Source organism: Wickerhamomyces ciferrii, contig 00039 (assembly GCF_000313485.1).
Source record: "Wickerhamomyces ciferrii WGS project CAIF00000000 data, strain NRRL Y-1031 F-60-10, contig 00039, whole genome shotgun sequence".
NCBI lineage: Eukaryota > Fungi > Ascomycota > Saccharomycetes > Phaffomycetales > Wickerhamomycetaceae > Hansenula > Hansenula ciferrii.
Genome location: NW_011887701.1, coordinates 86,786 through 98,679, shown reverse-complemented (window position 1 = coordinate 98,679; position 11,894 = coordinate 86,786). Strand labels below are relative to the sequence as shown.

At 29.8% G+C, this 11,894-nt stretch overlaps 4 protein-coding genes across 4 annotated transcripts; 2 read left to right on the top strand and 2 right to left on the bottom strand.

The window, feature by feature from the left end:
• Positions 1–89: 89 nt before the first annotated feature.
• On the top strand, positions 90–941 carry BN7_1730 (uncharacterized protein; the record flags this gene model as incomplete). The annotated part of the gene is made up of 1 exon (XM_011277641.1): positions 90–941. One exon carries the CDS (start codon positions 90–92, stop codon positions 939–941), a length of 852 nt encoding a protein of 283 aa, XP_011275943.1.
• A 570-nt stretch (positions 942–1,511) lies between these two features.
• BN7_1729 (Serine/threonine-protein kinase) lies at positions 1,512–2,075 on the bottom strand (the record flags this gene model as incomplete). The annotated part of the gene is made up of 1 exon (XM_011277640.1): positions 1,512–2,075. The coding sequence occupies one exon, from the start codon at positions 2,073–2,075 to the stop codon at positions 1,512–1,514; it is 564 nt and encodes a 187-aa protein (XP_011275942.1).
• A 3,360-nt stretch (positions 2,076–5,435) lies between these two features.
• BN7_1728 (Cell wall protein) lies at positions 5,436–6,146 on the bottom strand (the record flags this gene model as incomplete). Its single annotated transcript, XM_011277639.1, has 1 exon — positions 5,436–6,146. The coding sequence occupies one exon, from the start codon at positions 6,144–6,146 to the stop codon at positions 5,436–5,438; it is 711 nt and encodes a 236-aa protein (XP_011275941.1).
• A 3,491-nt stretch (positions 6,147–9,637) lies between these two features.
• BN7_1727 (Zn(II)2Cys6 transcription factor domain-containing protein) lies at positions 9,638–11,839 on the top strand (the record flags this gene model as incomplete). The annotated part of the gene is made up of 1 exon (XM_011277638.1): positions 9,638–11,839. One exon carries the CDS (start codon positions 9,638–9,640, stop codon positions 11,837–11,839), a length of 2,202 nt encoding a protein of 733 aa, XP_011275940.1.
• Between the last annotated feature and the right edge of the window lie 55 nt (positions 11,840–11,894).

The window sequence follows — 11,894 nt, the reverse complement described above, 5'->3', positions numbered from 1 at the left end:
CCCATTCTTTTTCAATTACATATTCAACTGCTAACAAAGTCACTATATATCTATTTCAAAGCTCCACAAGTTAATATTCGAAGATAATTATGGGTCGTTTCACTAAAGCCACTTTACTTCTCTCAGTTCCTTCCTTAGCTGCTGGTTATTACATCAAAAATACAGTTTACAATGGAGAATATCGTGAAGTTAATCCTTACTATGAAGCTCCAAAAACATTCATTCAAAGTGTCAAGAGTAAAGTGCTGGGAGATGCTGATAACTTCCATAATTCATTAACACAAAAAGTTCTGAATCCAAACAAAACTGTCCCACTTTACGATTTTTATGAACAAAGATTAGATACCGAAACTACAAACTCGATTTTACAAAAATACAAAACTAATGAAGATTTTTTGAAAGCTTTAGAAAGAGGATTTTTCCTTGGTCCTACTTTATGGTTCCACAGATTCCTCTTAAGTCCATACTTCAAAAGTCAAGGTGATCATAACAGAATTGGTGGTTTTACTTATTTTGAACCAGAATTGAAAAATTTAGACATCAACAAATTGCCAAAAGGTTTCATTCAAATTCCTTTATTACCTGAAAACAAAAAATTGAGATATGTCTGGACTGCTGATGATATTGATCAAAATAAAGGTTTATTGCCAAGTAACACAATTGTTTATGGTTTATTTAACGTTATAGACCATGGTGTTCGTTCAAATGGTGGTTACTATGATGTTACTGCTGGTAATGATCTCCTACCACAAAACGGTGGTCATAGATTAGAATATGAAATTGTTGAAAATGAAAAGAAAGAAAAAAATTTGATTATTAGATTGGTTAATATTTCATTATTCACCACTAGTAAAGAAAAATTTGTTGATGAAACTAAAGGTTTACATGAATTCATGACTCGTACAATTGTTCATGATGTTATTAGAGAATTGAAAAAATAATTTGATCATTTCAATTGATTATGGTTTACTCTTTTGTCTTTTTAAGCTAGATCCGTATACATGATGATAAATATAGGTTGTTTTTTTACATTTTATTTACCAATTGTATCCTATCACAGATCAAAAATGTCCTTTAACTCCATTTTGGTTTCATTCTTATTTTAACTGGGTCCGTGGGTTTTGATTGCGCTAAGTGTGCTATGGTTTTCTACAAGTCTTGAAAAATCGTTTAAAAACAAATAAAATTCTATTGATGATGTTCCCAGATACTTAACAACCCAAGTCTCATCAATAGACATATATTTCATAAAACCTGAACATTATCTTAGGAATTTTGAAAATATATCAGCTCTACCTTGAAATTAAGGAAGCCTGTAATCTAATTGGTACTGATAAAAAAACTAAAGATTATAAGAAATCTGAAGTAAGAATTGAAGAATTAGAAAAAACGTGACCTAGTTTATTTCTATCTTTGGCAGATCACTTTCAAATCAATATGAGAAATTCAAAATATTTGAAATAAATTCGATTCAATAAATTGTGAATGAACTAAAATTATTTTTCAACATCTTATAAAGTGATAGTGGATGATGAAGCATATAAGAAGTCAGCATCTTGGGAATCTGGAGCATCACTTGGAGCAGCACCAAAATCTTCACCAATGGCTGAAGTGATGTGTTCCCAAATTTCATTGATAATTGATTCAATATTAGAAATATCAGTTGGAACAGCGGTTGGCCATCCAGTTGGGAAAGCACCAGTGAATTCAGTTGGCCATTCTGATGGGAAAGCAGATGGCCATGATTTAGTTGGTAAAACAAATGAATGATGACCAGTTGGTTGAGCATGACCTTGTGAATGATGAGGGAAAGTACCATTTGAAGATGGGAATGGGGCACCAGTTGGTGGACCCCAATGATGTTCAGACTTAGATGGGTTTGGGCCCCAAGTTGGATGAGATTTAGTTGGTTTTGGACCCCAGGCTGGATGAGATTTTGATGGTTTTGGACCCCAAGTTGGATTTTGACCTTCACTTGGTTTTGGAGCACCCCACCAGTTAGCTTCTGGTAAAGCAGCAGCTGAAGCAAAAGCAGTGACTGAAGTTAAAGCAATGATGTTGTTAATAGCGACCATGTTGTATTGATGTTGATATGAATTCAATTGATATGTTGAATGTATCTACAAAAAGTTTGACAAAATATAGGAAATCAACGCTCTTTTATATTCAAATTGATGGAATAGATACTTTATAGATCAATTGTTTCGAGATCTGTAGATTCATGTTGTTTCTTCAAAGATATGAAAGTCTTTTACTTCCATTTGCTTCATGTGTACACATAAAAGATCAACTCTTATGGCGCTGAAAACCTAAACAACTTCCAAAAGTTTAAACAATTAACGCACTAACATACATTGATAGTCAGCGCAATTTTATAAAGCTTAAACCTCAAAGGTGGCGTTGATAAATAGGGCATCCGAGTTTACAACCATACTTTTTGAAGCTGTTCTCTAGACGTAAATACAATAGGACTACCATAGATAACTAAAATCTTGATTTTATTCTGTTCTGGAACTTGCTGAAGAAATCTGTTCTTTACTGCAAGGTCCAGAAGTGACTGTGACTATGCGCAGTATGCAGATCTCCAGAAGCCGGTATAGAAAGGAAGTTGAACCAGAAAGTAGAAAGGTAGGTGGAAATTTGAAAACGATAAGCTGAATTAAGGTGTAGCTGATTAATGTGACGCGTAGGTTATGGAATAAATTAACTGTATAGCTTTTTACAAGTGCTTGAAAGGTGCTCACTTCTCCAAGTAGCTCTAGAATTGAACAGTCCTATTCATAAGCATATACTGTGATGAAACCTCAAACTAGACATCAAGCAGTTAAAGTTAGCAATCATTATCATGTCAAAAAGTTTTGAGCTCATACAAATTTGACTTGTTGGTATGATACAAACATGGTAAACTTGGTAATTCAAACACCTCTTTTAACTTTACAGTAAAAATTGCAATTGTTGAGTAATTAACGATCAACTACTCACAACTTGAACCTCTTCTAGTTTCTTCTTGAATATTATAGCCTGCCAAATAATGCTACCTCGTGCTTGAACTAAAGCCTTTAATAAATACTAATGACTTCATATCATCAACCCTTCAGGCAGTTTGTATCTTGTTGTGGTAGAGCTCATATATCCAGACTTCCAGACTTCAACATTGACCAAAAGTTCGTAGATACTAGACTGTAGTCTGTAGTTGATTAATTTCAAGATGAAATAACCCCTTACACCAATCAACAATGGATCTCAACGGTTTGAATTTCATATAGATACGCCTAGATTCACCACTATTGTAATCTTTGGGGGGGTTACAACTTACGAATGAAATCTGTGGTAATTTGTGGATCGAAATCCAGAACAACCAGTTAGTAGTTACCAGACCAAGATTGATTGACAAGCTGAAGATCAAACTGCATCCATGATCCAAATTGGTACAAAAAGTGTATAGAATCAGGAAGTTGTTGAAGATTTTTTATCAGATCTGAACAGTTAAAGATCTTCGTTTTCAGTTATGGAATGTGTAGATCTCGGTGATTTTCGGTATATAAAGGAACAAAAAGGTACATTTAATCGAAACTTAGGCAAAAGCGCTTTGAGCCTTTATGAACCTCTATTTTGGCATATTTTATATTTTAGGTGAGATTCCAGTAGCATAGCAAAACTTTTATTGTTATCTGTGGTTAACAAAGTACAATGTGTAGCAATCGTGTTTGATAGATGTCTATACTTCTTTAGCTGAACTTTTAGTAACTAATTGGAGGTCAAATACGATTATGGAATCGGAAAAACAATTAGAGATGGGCCATTTAACTACGTATGATCCTCAAGAGGAATAAAAATCTGCAGTTGAATGAATTTGAGGATCACACATGCTGAAGTTTGAGCTTTGCATGTTGACTTTTTGGGTTGAAAGTTGAAACTTGAGGTGTTGAGGTAATCGCAGTTTGGCCTAGATTAACAGTATTACGTTATGCTTCAGATATAAGTAACTGGCTAGAACTATATAGTACCGCAATGTTAGTAATTAAACTTTAGTTCATTACCAGTGTAACTAAAGTTAATTGTTGATGTTGTCATCAGTTGGTATCTCTGGTAATTAAAGTTCTAGACACAGTTACCAAATTCTTCATACATGTGACTCGATAAAATTAAAGTACGAAGATTAATTATCTAAATTTGTCTAAAGTATATAAACTTCTGGGGGTTGGTGTTGATTAATGTTCACAACTAACCACAATATAGCTATCACTAAGTATGATAATTTAGGGGTACATGGTGGTATATGATTATTTAGGTATCAATTCGAAGAGCAACGTATGCTGGTATTCTGATTAGGCATGAACGCGTATATCATTTCTTGGCTTTTTTTTACTTCAATTAATCATTTTGGGCTGAGAATCAAACCCTTAATTTTGACACGTTTTAAATTAATATTGATTTAAGGCGTTTATAGCTTGAATAATTGAACAATAATTGAAGTTTCAAGCCACGATTTTTTCGATTTTATACTGGCTTAAACACTCACGCTGTACGTATGTACCCAAAAAAATTCACAATCATTAACCAAAACTCATACCTATTGGGTCTGAAATTCTAACTCAATGGTTTGTTATTTGATTTCCTTGGGTCGTCTTGTATTATATATTGAAACAAATCTTGAATGGGGCTAGCTTTCATTAACTATTGTGTTGAAATCTTTAGACATGACTTGACCAACTCAAATAATGTTGCAGGTCCCAACGTTGAAGGAGAATCGGTCAGTTCACCCAATCTAATTACAAACACAAGAATTGAGAGAATTCCGGTTCTGATGAAGAACCTATTTGAGTGATTGAATGTTGTTGTCAGATAATTTAACTTGAATCAAAATTCTTATCAATGATAATTGTAATGGGTACACTTGTAATAACAAATGGGGGATAATGTATTAAACAATTTCTATACATATTTACCTGGGATTTACTTCCCTTTATATAGTTTCCTAAATCATAGTCTAAGCTAATCTATACTTATTGACGTAAGTACCAAAACCATGACATAACATGTCATGTAAACCCAATATTACCAATGATATTGCCATACCTTCTTATCTATGAGCATTTACTACTAGCTAAATGCTTAACTTGTTAACCAAACTATTTCATCACCATAATATTCATTGTTGACGTATCTTATATGATCGTAACGTCATCATAAAGTTCATCTCGTCATGAATATATTCTATCAAGAATCCTACAACAATTTCTGAAAATCAAAAAGTTTAAAATAATTTATAAATTTATGTAAAAAAAGTAAGAGGATCCTAGAATATGAAAGGTCTCTGAAAGAATTGAAAGAATATAAAAGAAAAAGCAAGAGTATAAAGATCATCTCTTGTATGAAGAATTGAAACCCTTTTCAATAATTCATTAGTGAACTAAACCACTGAAAATAACTCCTCATGGATAATTGCCAATGGAACCACCACTTTGTGTGACAGTTCTTAAAGCAATACCAATGCCATCAGTTTGATTGGATCCAACTCTCAAAGAATAAGAATAACCTCTCTTATCTTCAGGAACAACACTAAAACTATCTTCACCTTTATAAAGTAAATGACCATCTTTAACACTGAATGAAGTTTCTCTAGTTGAGGTTGTTAACAATTTACCAGTTGCAATATCACGATTCAAAAATAATTTGCTTGAATCATCAGTAGATTCTGGATAGTATCTAGTTGGATCTGGAATAACAACTAAAGCACCATCTTGTTCTAAGAAACCTAAAAATCTATAAGGATCTGAAGCATTACCACTTAAAAACAGTTGAGCACGTGAAACAGTAACCAATTGATATTGTAAAGGAGAACCTGAACGAATAGCACTTAAAGCAAACCCTTCAGTGAATGGTGATTTGTTATTAGCTCTTTTGTCTAATTCAGTAGTGGAATTGTGATATGGTGGTCTTGGTCTTGTATGGTTACCATAACTATCAAATCTCTTTTCAAATCCAGCAGTGGAATTATGATGTGGTGGTCTTGGTCTTGGTCTTGGTCTTGTATGATTACCATTAGCATCAAATCTTTCAGCTAAGATTGGACTAGCTTCAACAACTGCAGTGATGGTTGAAAGATAAATAACTAAAACTTGGATTATAGATAAAACTAACATTGTATAAAAGAGATGTTCTTTAGTTGAATTTGATTCTGATGGTTAACACGATAATAATATATCCACAACTCTGAACATTTCTCTCATTTTTGGAGGAATTGTAACTTCCTTTATATATTTAAGATATGATTGAAAACTGACTAGCTGTATTGAAAAGTTTTCATGTAAACATAATTATCATGAAAGTTATACCAACTCTATACTCTATACCCTTTTATAACACACGGTACATCAAGCTAATCCAATAAGGACAGGAAAAGTACCAATCTGAGAGCAATTTATCTTATTTGTATTAATGCAGGTTAAATTAAATCTGAATTTAAGTATAAACAAAGAAAGTGTTTTTCAAACTTTAAATTCATAAGATTCGAAACTAGATTATTCTTTTGATTCTTTCGGATTTAAATAACTTGTTTAGTAAAAATTACATGCATATTTTTATATCCGGTTAGATGAAAATTTCCTTGTTTGGAAAATTTCAGTTTATTTAAAGTTAGTTAATATACATCATAGATGAACTTTAAATGGATAAATAAAACTATAATATGAATTTATTTCACTCAAATATTTTAGAAATCTAGTTAATTGCTTGAAAATCAAACTTTTTTTTTATGAGTTTTTAAATTTCAAAAATATTATCAACCATATAAAAATTATTTTAACTTTAAAAGTAAGAATAAAAATTTCTAAAATTTTTAAAGTACTCTTTTTAAGTATTTAATAGGTTTAGGTAAATTATACGAGCTTTAGTTATATATTCAAGTTTTAAATTCTGTAAAAGTTTCAAAATTGATGTTCTTATTAATGTTTGAAGCTTATTAGCCTAACAAATTGGCGCCGCGATATTCAAAATATATGTCGAAAGGCAAAAAATCGAAGTTATATATCTGTTATTTACCACGACTACATACTTACTATATTCTAAATTGTTCTTCAAAGCCACATTATTGCTAATTACAAGGTTCATTAATTTTATAGATCACAAATTATTTATCAACTACATTAAGAGTTCCAGATTTTAATCTAAATCTAGATTTTACTAGTATGATTATTAACACATGTAAATTTGACAGATTTTATGAGAATTCCTTTTTCTATTAATGCAAGAGCAAACAATTTTAGATTAAACGTTTCAACAATCTTTTAATATTTAAGATATAATTTATAGATTGTTTCAATTCTAGATACATAATAAAGTTGAATTTACGAAAAAAGTGTTTCAATTAGTACTTGTTACTTGACTTACTTGACATTAGTTTCAATCAACTATACGATTCTATAGATAATGCACAATGAAACGAATTGCTTTTTCGTAGTACCAAATTAGGTTTTTAGTTTAAGACAGGCAATCTGTGAACGATGTTATTACAAAATGAATTGAGTGAAAAGTTAGAACTCCTTGTATATCGAATTGACTTTATAAAATGGTTAGTTTTATGAGAAGAAAGAAGAAAGAAGAGATCTTTCTAAAGGGTTCGATGTCAAATTAATTTGTTGATTCTGATGATTGATCTAGAAAAGAACAATAGATCATTTGTACAAGCTTAAAATGCTTTACAAAGTTAAAGTAATACATGATCAATTAATACTGGTTACTTGTAACTTCAGAGTTTATTGAAGATACCATTTGGTGCTTATATTCATCATCTTCAATGTTATACAAATGTATCCTAGTCTCACAACTAATCACCACAAATCAACACACGAAGAACTCATGAGAACCTCAATAACATAGTTATACCATGGTAATATATCATGTAATTACCCCATATTTTTGATTGATTAACCAAACTTGTGGGTTGAATTTTACACCCTAGAATTTTAAACTTAGCCAATGACACCCAAGTGTTATGCATTTAATTTGATATACAATAAATCTGGGGTAAATGATATGAACAAGAGAAAGAGGACTACGATACGTAGTGTAATTTTAAATTATTCTTCGACCGAATACCGTATGAATCTTAACCTAACTATTTTAAGATATAGTACAGCTTTATATTGATAATGATGTTTTTTCACGGTACACGGTATCCCGTTACACGGAATCCTAAGTAATTCATTGAGTCTCGGAATCCTGAACCTGAATAGAAAAGCGAAATATTCAAATAGTGGAACCAAAGTGGAACCGAAATTCGAATAATAACTGACGGTTAGATTTAACACTTGTGTCAATATAAGACCAAATTACGGGCTTAAACTTATCTGATTAGATCTTTAACCATAGAGCAATGGAAATTTAACATACAATCACACAAAGACTTTTGAGTCAAATGATTGATTCATCTCCATAAATTAACAGTCACTTACATACAAACTAAAGTTTAAATAACCATTTCAAGCCATTAAGAATTCAGGTTATTCATCACCTTTAGCGATAATCGGATTTAGAAGTTGTATAATTGGCTTGGACTAGGCATTCGGAATCCGAATTTGAAGTTTTTTACATACATAAATGGCGTCTTAAAATACTAAAAACAATAAAGAGAGACGAATTTACGTAATTAAAGAATTTCACGGCACAGAATTTCCAAAGTTTATGAGAGATTTTTAAAAGAATGGAAATCAACTTTTGTTTAAAGAAGAAAGTGAAGACTATGCTGATCATGGATTGAAATGGAATGATAATGATGTAGTATGTATCCATGTGGGACTTTAAGGGTTATAAGGGTTACTTAAGAACTATATAGCTCAACATCAACAACTTTATACAAAAACTAAATAATTATACGATACCATACTAAAAATTCGGGTATCAAAGGTCCCCCAGAATTTTCCCAAGAGTTTTTCCAGTGATTGACTATCCAATAGTCTAGCTCTGTTTAGCAAAGATCAAAAATTTTGTTCTCTGTATTATTGTGCCTGTCGCTAAATGTATAGGAGACCGTGTAAGAAAGGAGTACATAGTACATGTATAATTAACTTGTACATATGGGGCAAGTAAAACACACCAACAGCCAATAATCGTTGAGCAAATTGTAATTTTATTCCAAAACAAAGACTAAAGGCTCAGATTTTCCGAGACTGGAATCTAGTCTGATCTCAAAATTTCTGTCATTTTGCACAGTGTCGCTTAAAAGTATGGAGCAAAAAGTCTTTAGCGCCTAAATCTTCCTAAAACTTTAAACTGGCTGTTTTTGGTATAAGTATCCTTTGGATTCCCTTTTAAAAAACTGATTTTGTTGTTTTTGACAGGGAAAAAGTTAAACCTTCAGCGGTTAATCAAAAGATCAAGATCAAAGACAGATTCAACAAAAGGGATTCAGAAGATCAACAGACACAGCGGTTCAATTGCAGATTGCATAGATAAAGAGATAAAGACGTACATAAGCCATTGTGACCAGGTAAAAGAGTGACCTTTTAATATTTATTTACACCTGAATTATTTATCTATTTATTGATCATTATATTTATTTATATATATATACAGCTAGAAGATATCAAGAAATGATATAATAGCTCAATTATTTATAATATATTTCTCTACAATCATGGCTAAGAAACAAGTACAGATTCAACCAAAACATGAACCAGGTTCAAATTCATTTCGTATAACAAAACCAAATCATCATAATATTTCATCATCAATATCACCTTCATCATCAACTGGATCTTCACCTCTTTTGGATCAAACTACATTATTAGCTGATACTTTCAATAATATATCCACTACAGATGTTTTCATGCCAATGGCTTCTGATTCTTCATTACCAAAACCAAAAATATTAAAATCTTGTATTAGATGCAGAAAACATAAGACAAAATGTAATGCAAGTGAATTAGCTCCAAATCCTTGTTCATCATGTGCTAAAAAGGGTATTCAATGTAAAATTGATTATGTTTTACCACCTCAAAGATCAGATAATTTGAAAAACCTCGTTGGACAAGTTGATAATATTAAAAAAAATTATCAAGCTTTAGAAGATTATTATACCAAGATTTCAAATAAATTAGATATTAAAATTGAAAGTTTTGAAGATTGGAAGGCATCAAAGCAAGCTAATATGTCAACAACTACATCATCAAATGACCAAACATCATCATGCGAAGATCATCACGATTCAAATGAAACTAGTCATGAATCATACAATTTAATTAAATTATCAGATGGGTCATTTATTTCAATAAATTTATTAGATGCAAAACACCTTTGTGTTAATAACAAAATCATTTCAATTGATGAATTTCAAAAAAAATTGAATAAATTATGTTCAAGATTAAATTTTTTGTATCAAACAGCAAACTTGAATGATCATTACTCAACACCAAGATCATCATCACGCCAAAATTCTAATTTAACAAATGATTTAGATTCTTCAACAGATGATAACTCATCAATTGCATCTCCTGTATCGGTTTTAAACAACAATACTAGCTCTTATCAACAAGTTGATGATGCATCATCAGAATTTGGTCATGAATTTTTTGAACAAGTCTGTCAAATTGGGTCGGGAATTCTTACTTTAAATGATCAAAATGAATTTTCAACAACTGATAAAGCCATTCAATCGAATATGCATGATGTCGATTTTAAATTGACACCTGAAAATTTAAATCAATATAATTCGGATTTTAAACCAACATCATCAACATCATGGTTTGATTTGAATTTTAATGTTGAAGAAATATACAAGAATAATAAATTTTTATTAATTCAATTGATTGGATTTTTTTATCCAAATGATCAATATATAAATCCAACAAGTCAATTAAATTATGAATTGTTTTTACAGGATTATTTAAATTCATATTATCAAATTATTGAAAATCAAAATAAAGCATCAAATTCATCAACTTATTCAAGTTTTTTAATAAATTCAATACCTGGTTATCATTTAATTTTTAATAAAGATCAATTGAAAAATTTAATAAATTGTGAAATATTTAATAGTGAAATTTTCCTGAAGAAATTAATTCAATTATTATTCTTGAATACCTTGTTATATGGTATTGATGAAAATTTTACACATTTAACAAAATTTATATCATTTATTGAAAAAAATATAAATTCAAATAGGAAAAAAATTTCATTTGATAAAGATTCAAATTTAAGATTTATTGATCAATATATTAAATTATTTAAATCATTGGAAAATCATGAACATGATGATTTAATTCCAATAAATTTATCTAATATGATTGAGAATTATTATAATTTATTACAAACAAATTTAAAATTTATTGAAATACAAGATGATTCATCAAATACATCATTATTTCAATCAAGAAATAATAATTCAATTCAATTAAATAAAATGAAGGAATTGTTTTCAAGATTTATTTTACAATGGTCAAATTATTTTCAATTTTATATTAATGATGATTCAGATAATTTAAATTTATTTATTGATAATTTTTTAATCGAAACATTTATTATTAATTGTTTGATTTTCATAAATGAAGGTTTTGAAGAATTTAATTCCATATTAATTGAATTTTTAACAACTTTCAATTTACAAAATGAAGAATTATTAAAATTAATTGAACTTTTCAAAAAAAATGATGGCCCAACTAATATTGATCTCAATAATAAATTTTCATGTTTACAATTCTCATCAATAATTTCAAAATTAATATTAAACAAAAAACATAATATAAATTTACAAATTAATGATATTCAAATAATTTTAGAAAATGTTGATTGGAAAAAGGAAAGTACAGATGATGTTTTGAAAAAAATTGGAGTTATATAGCTCCTTTTATTTATATATTTAACGATTATTTATGACATTTATAAAGAATTGAATT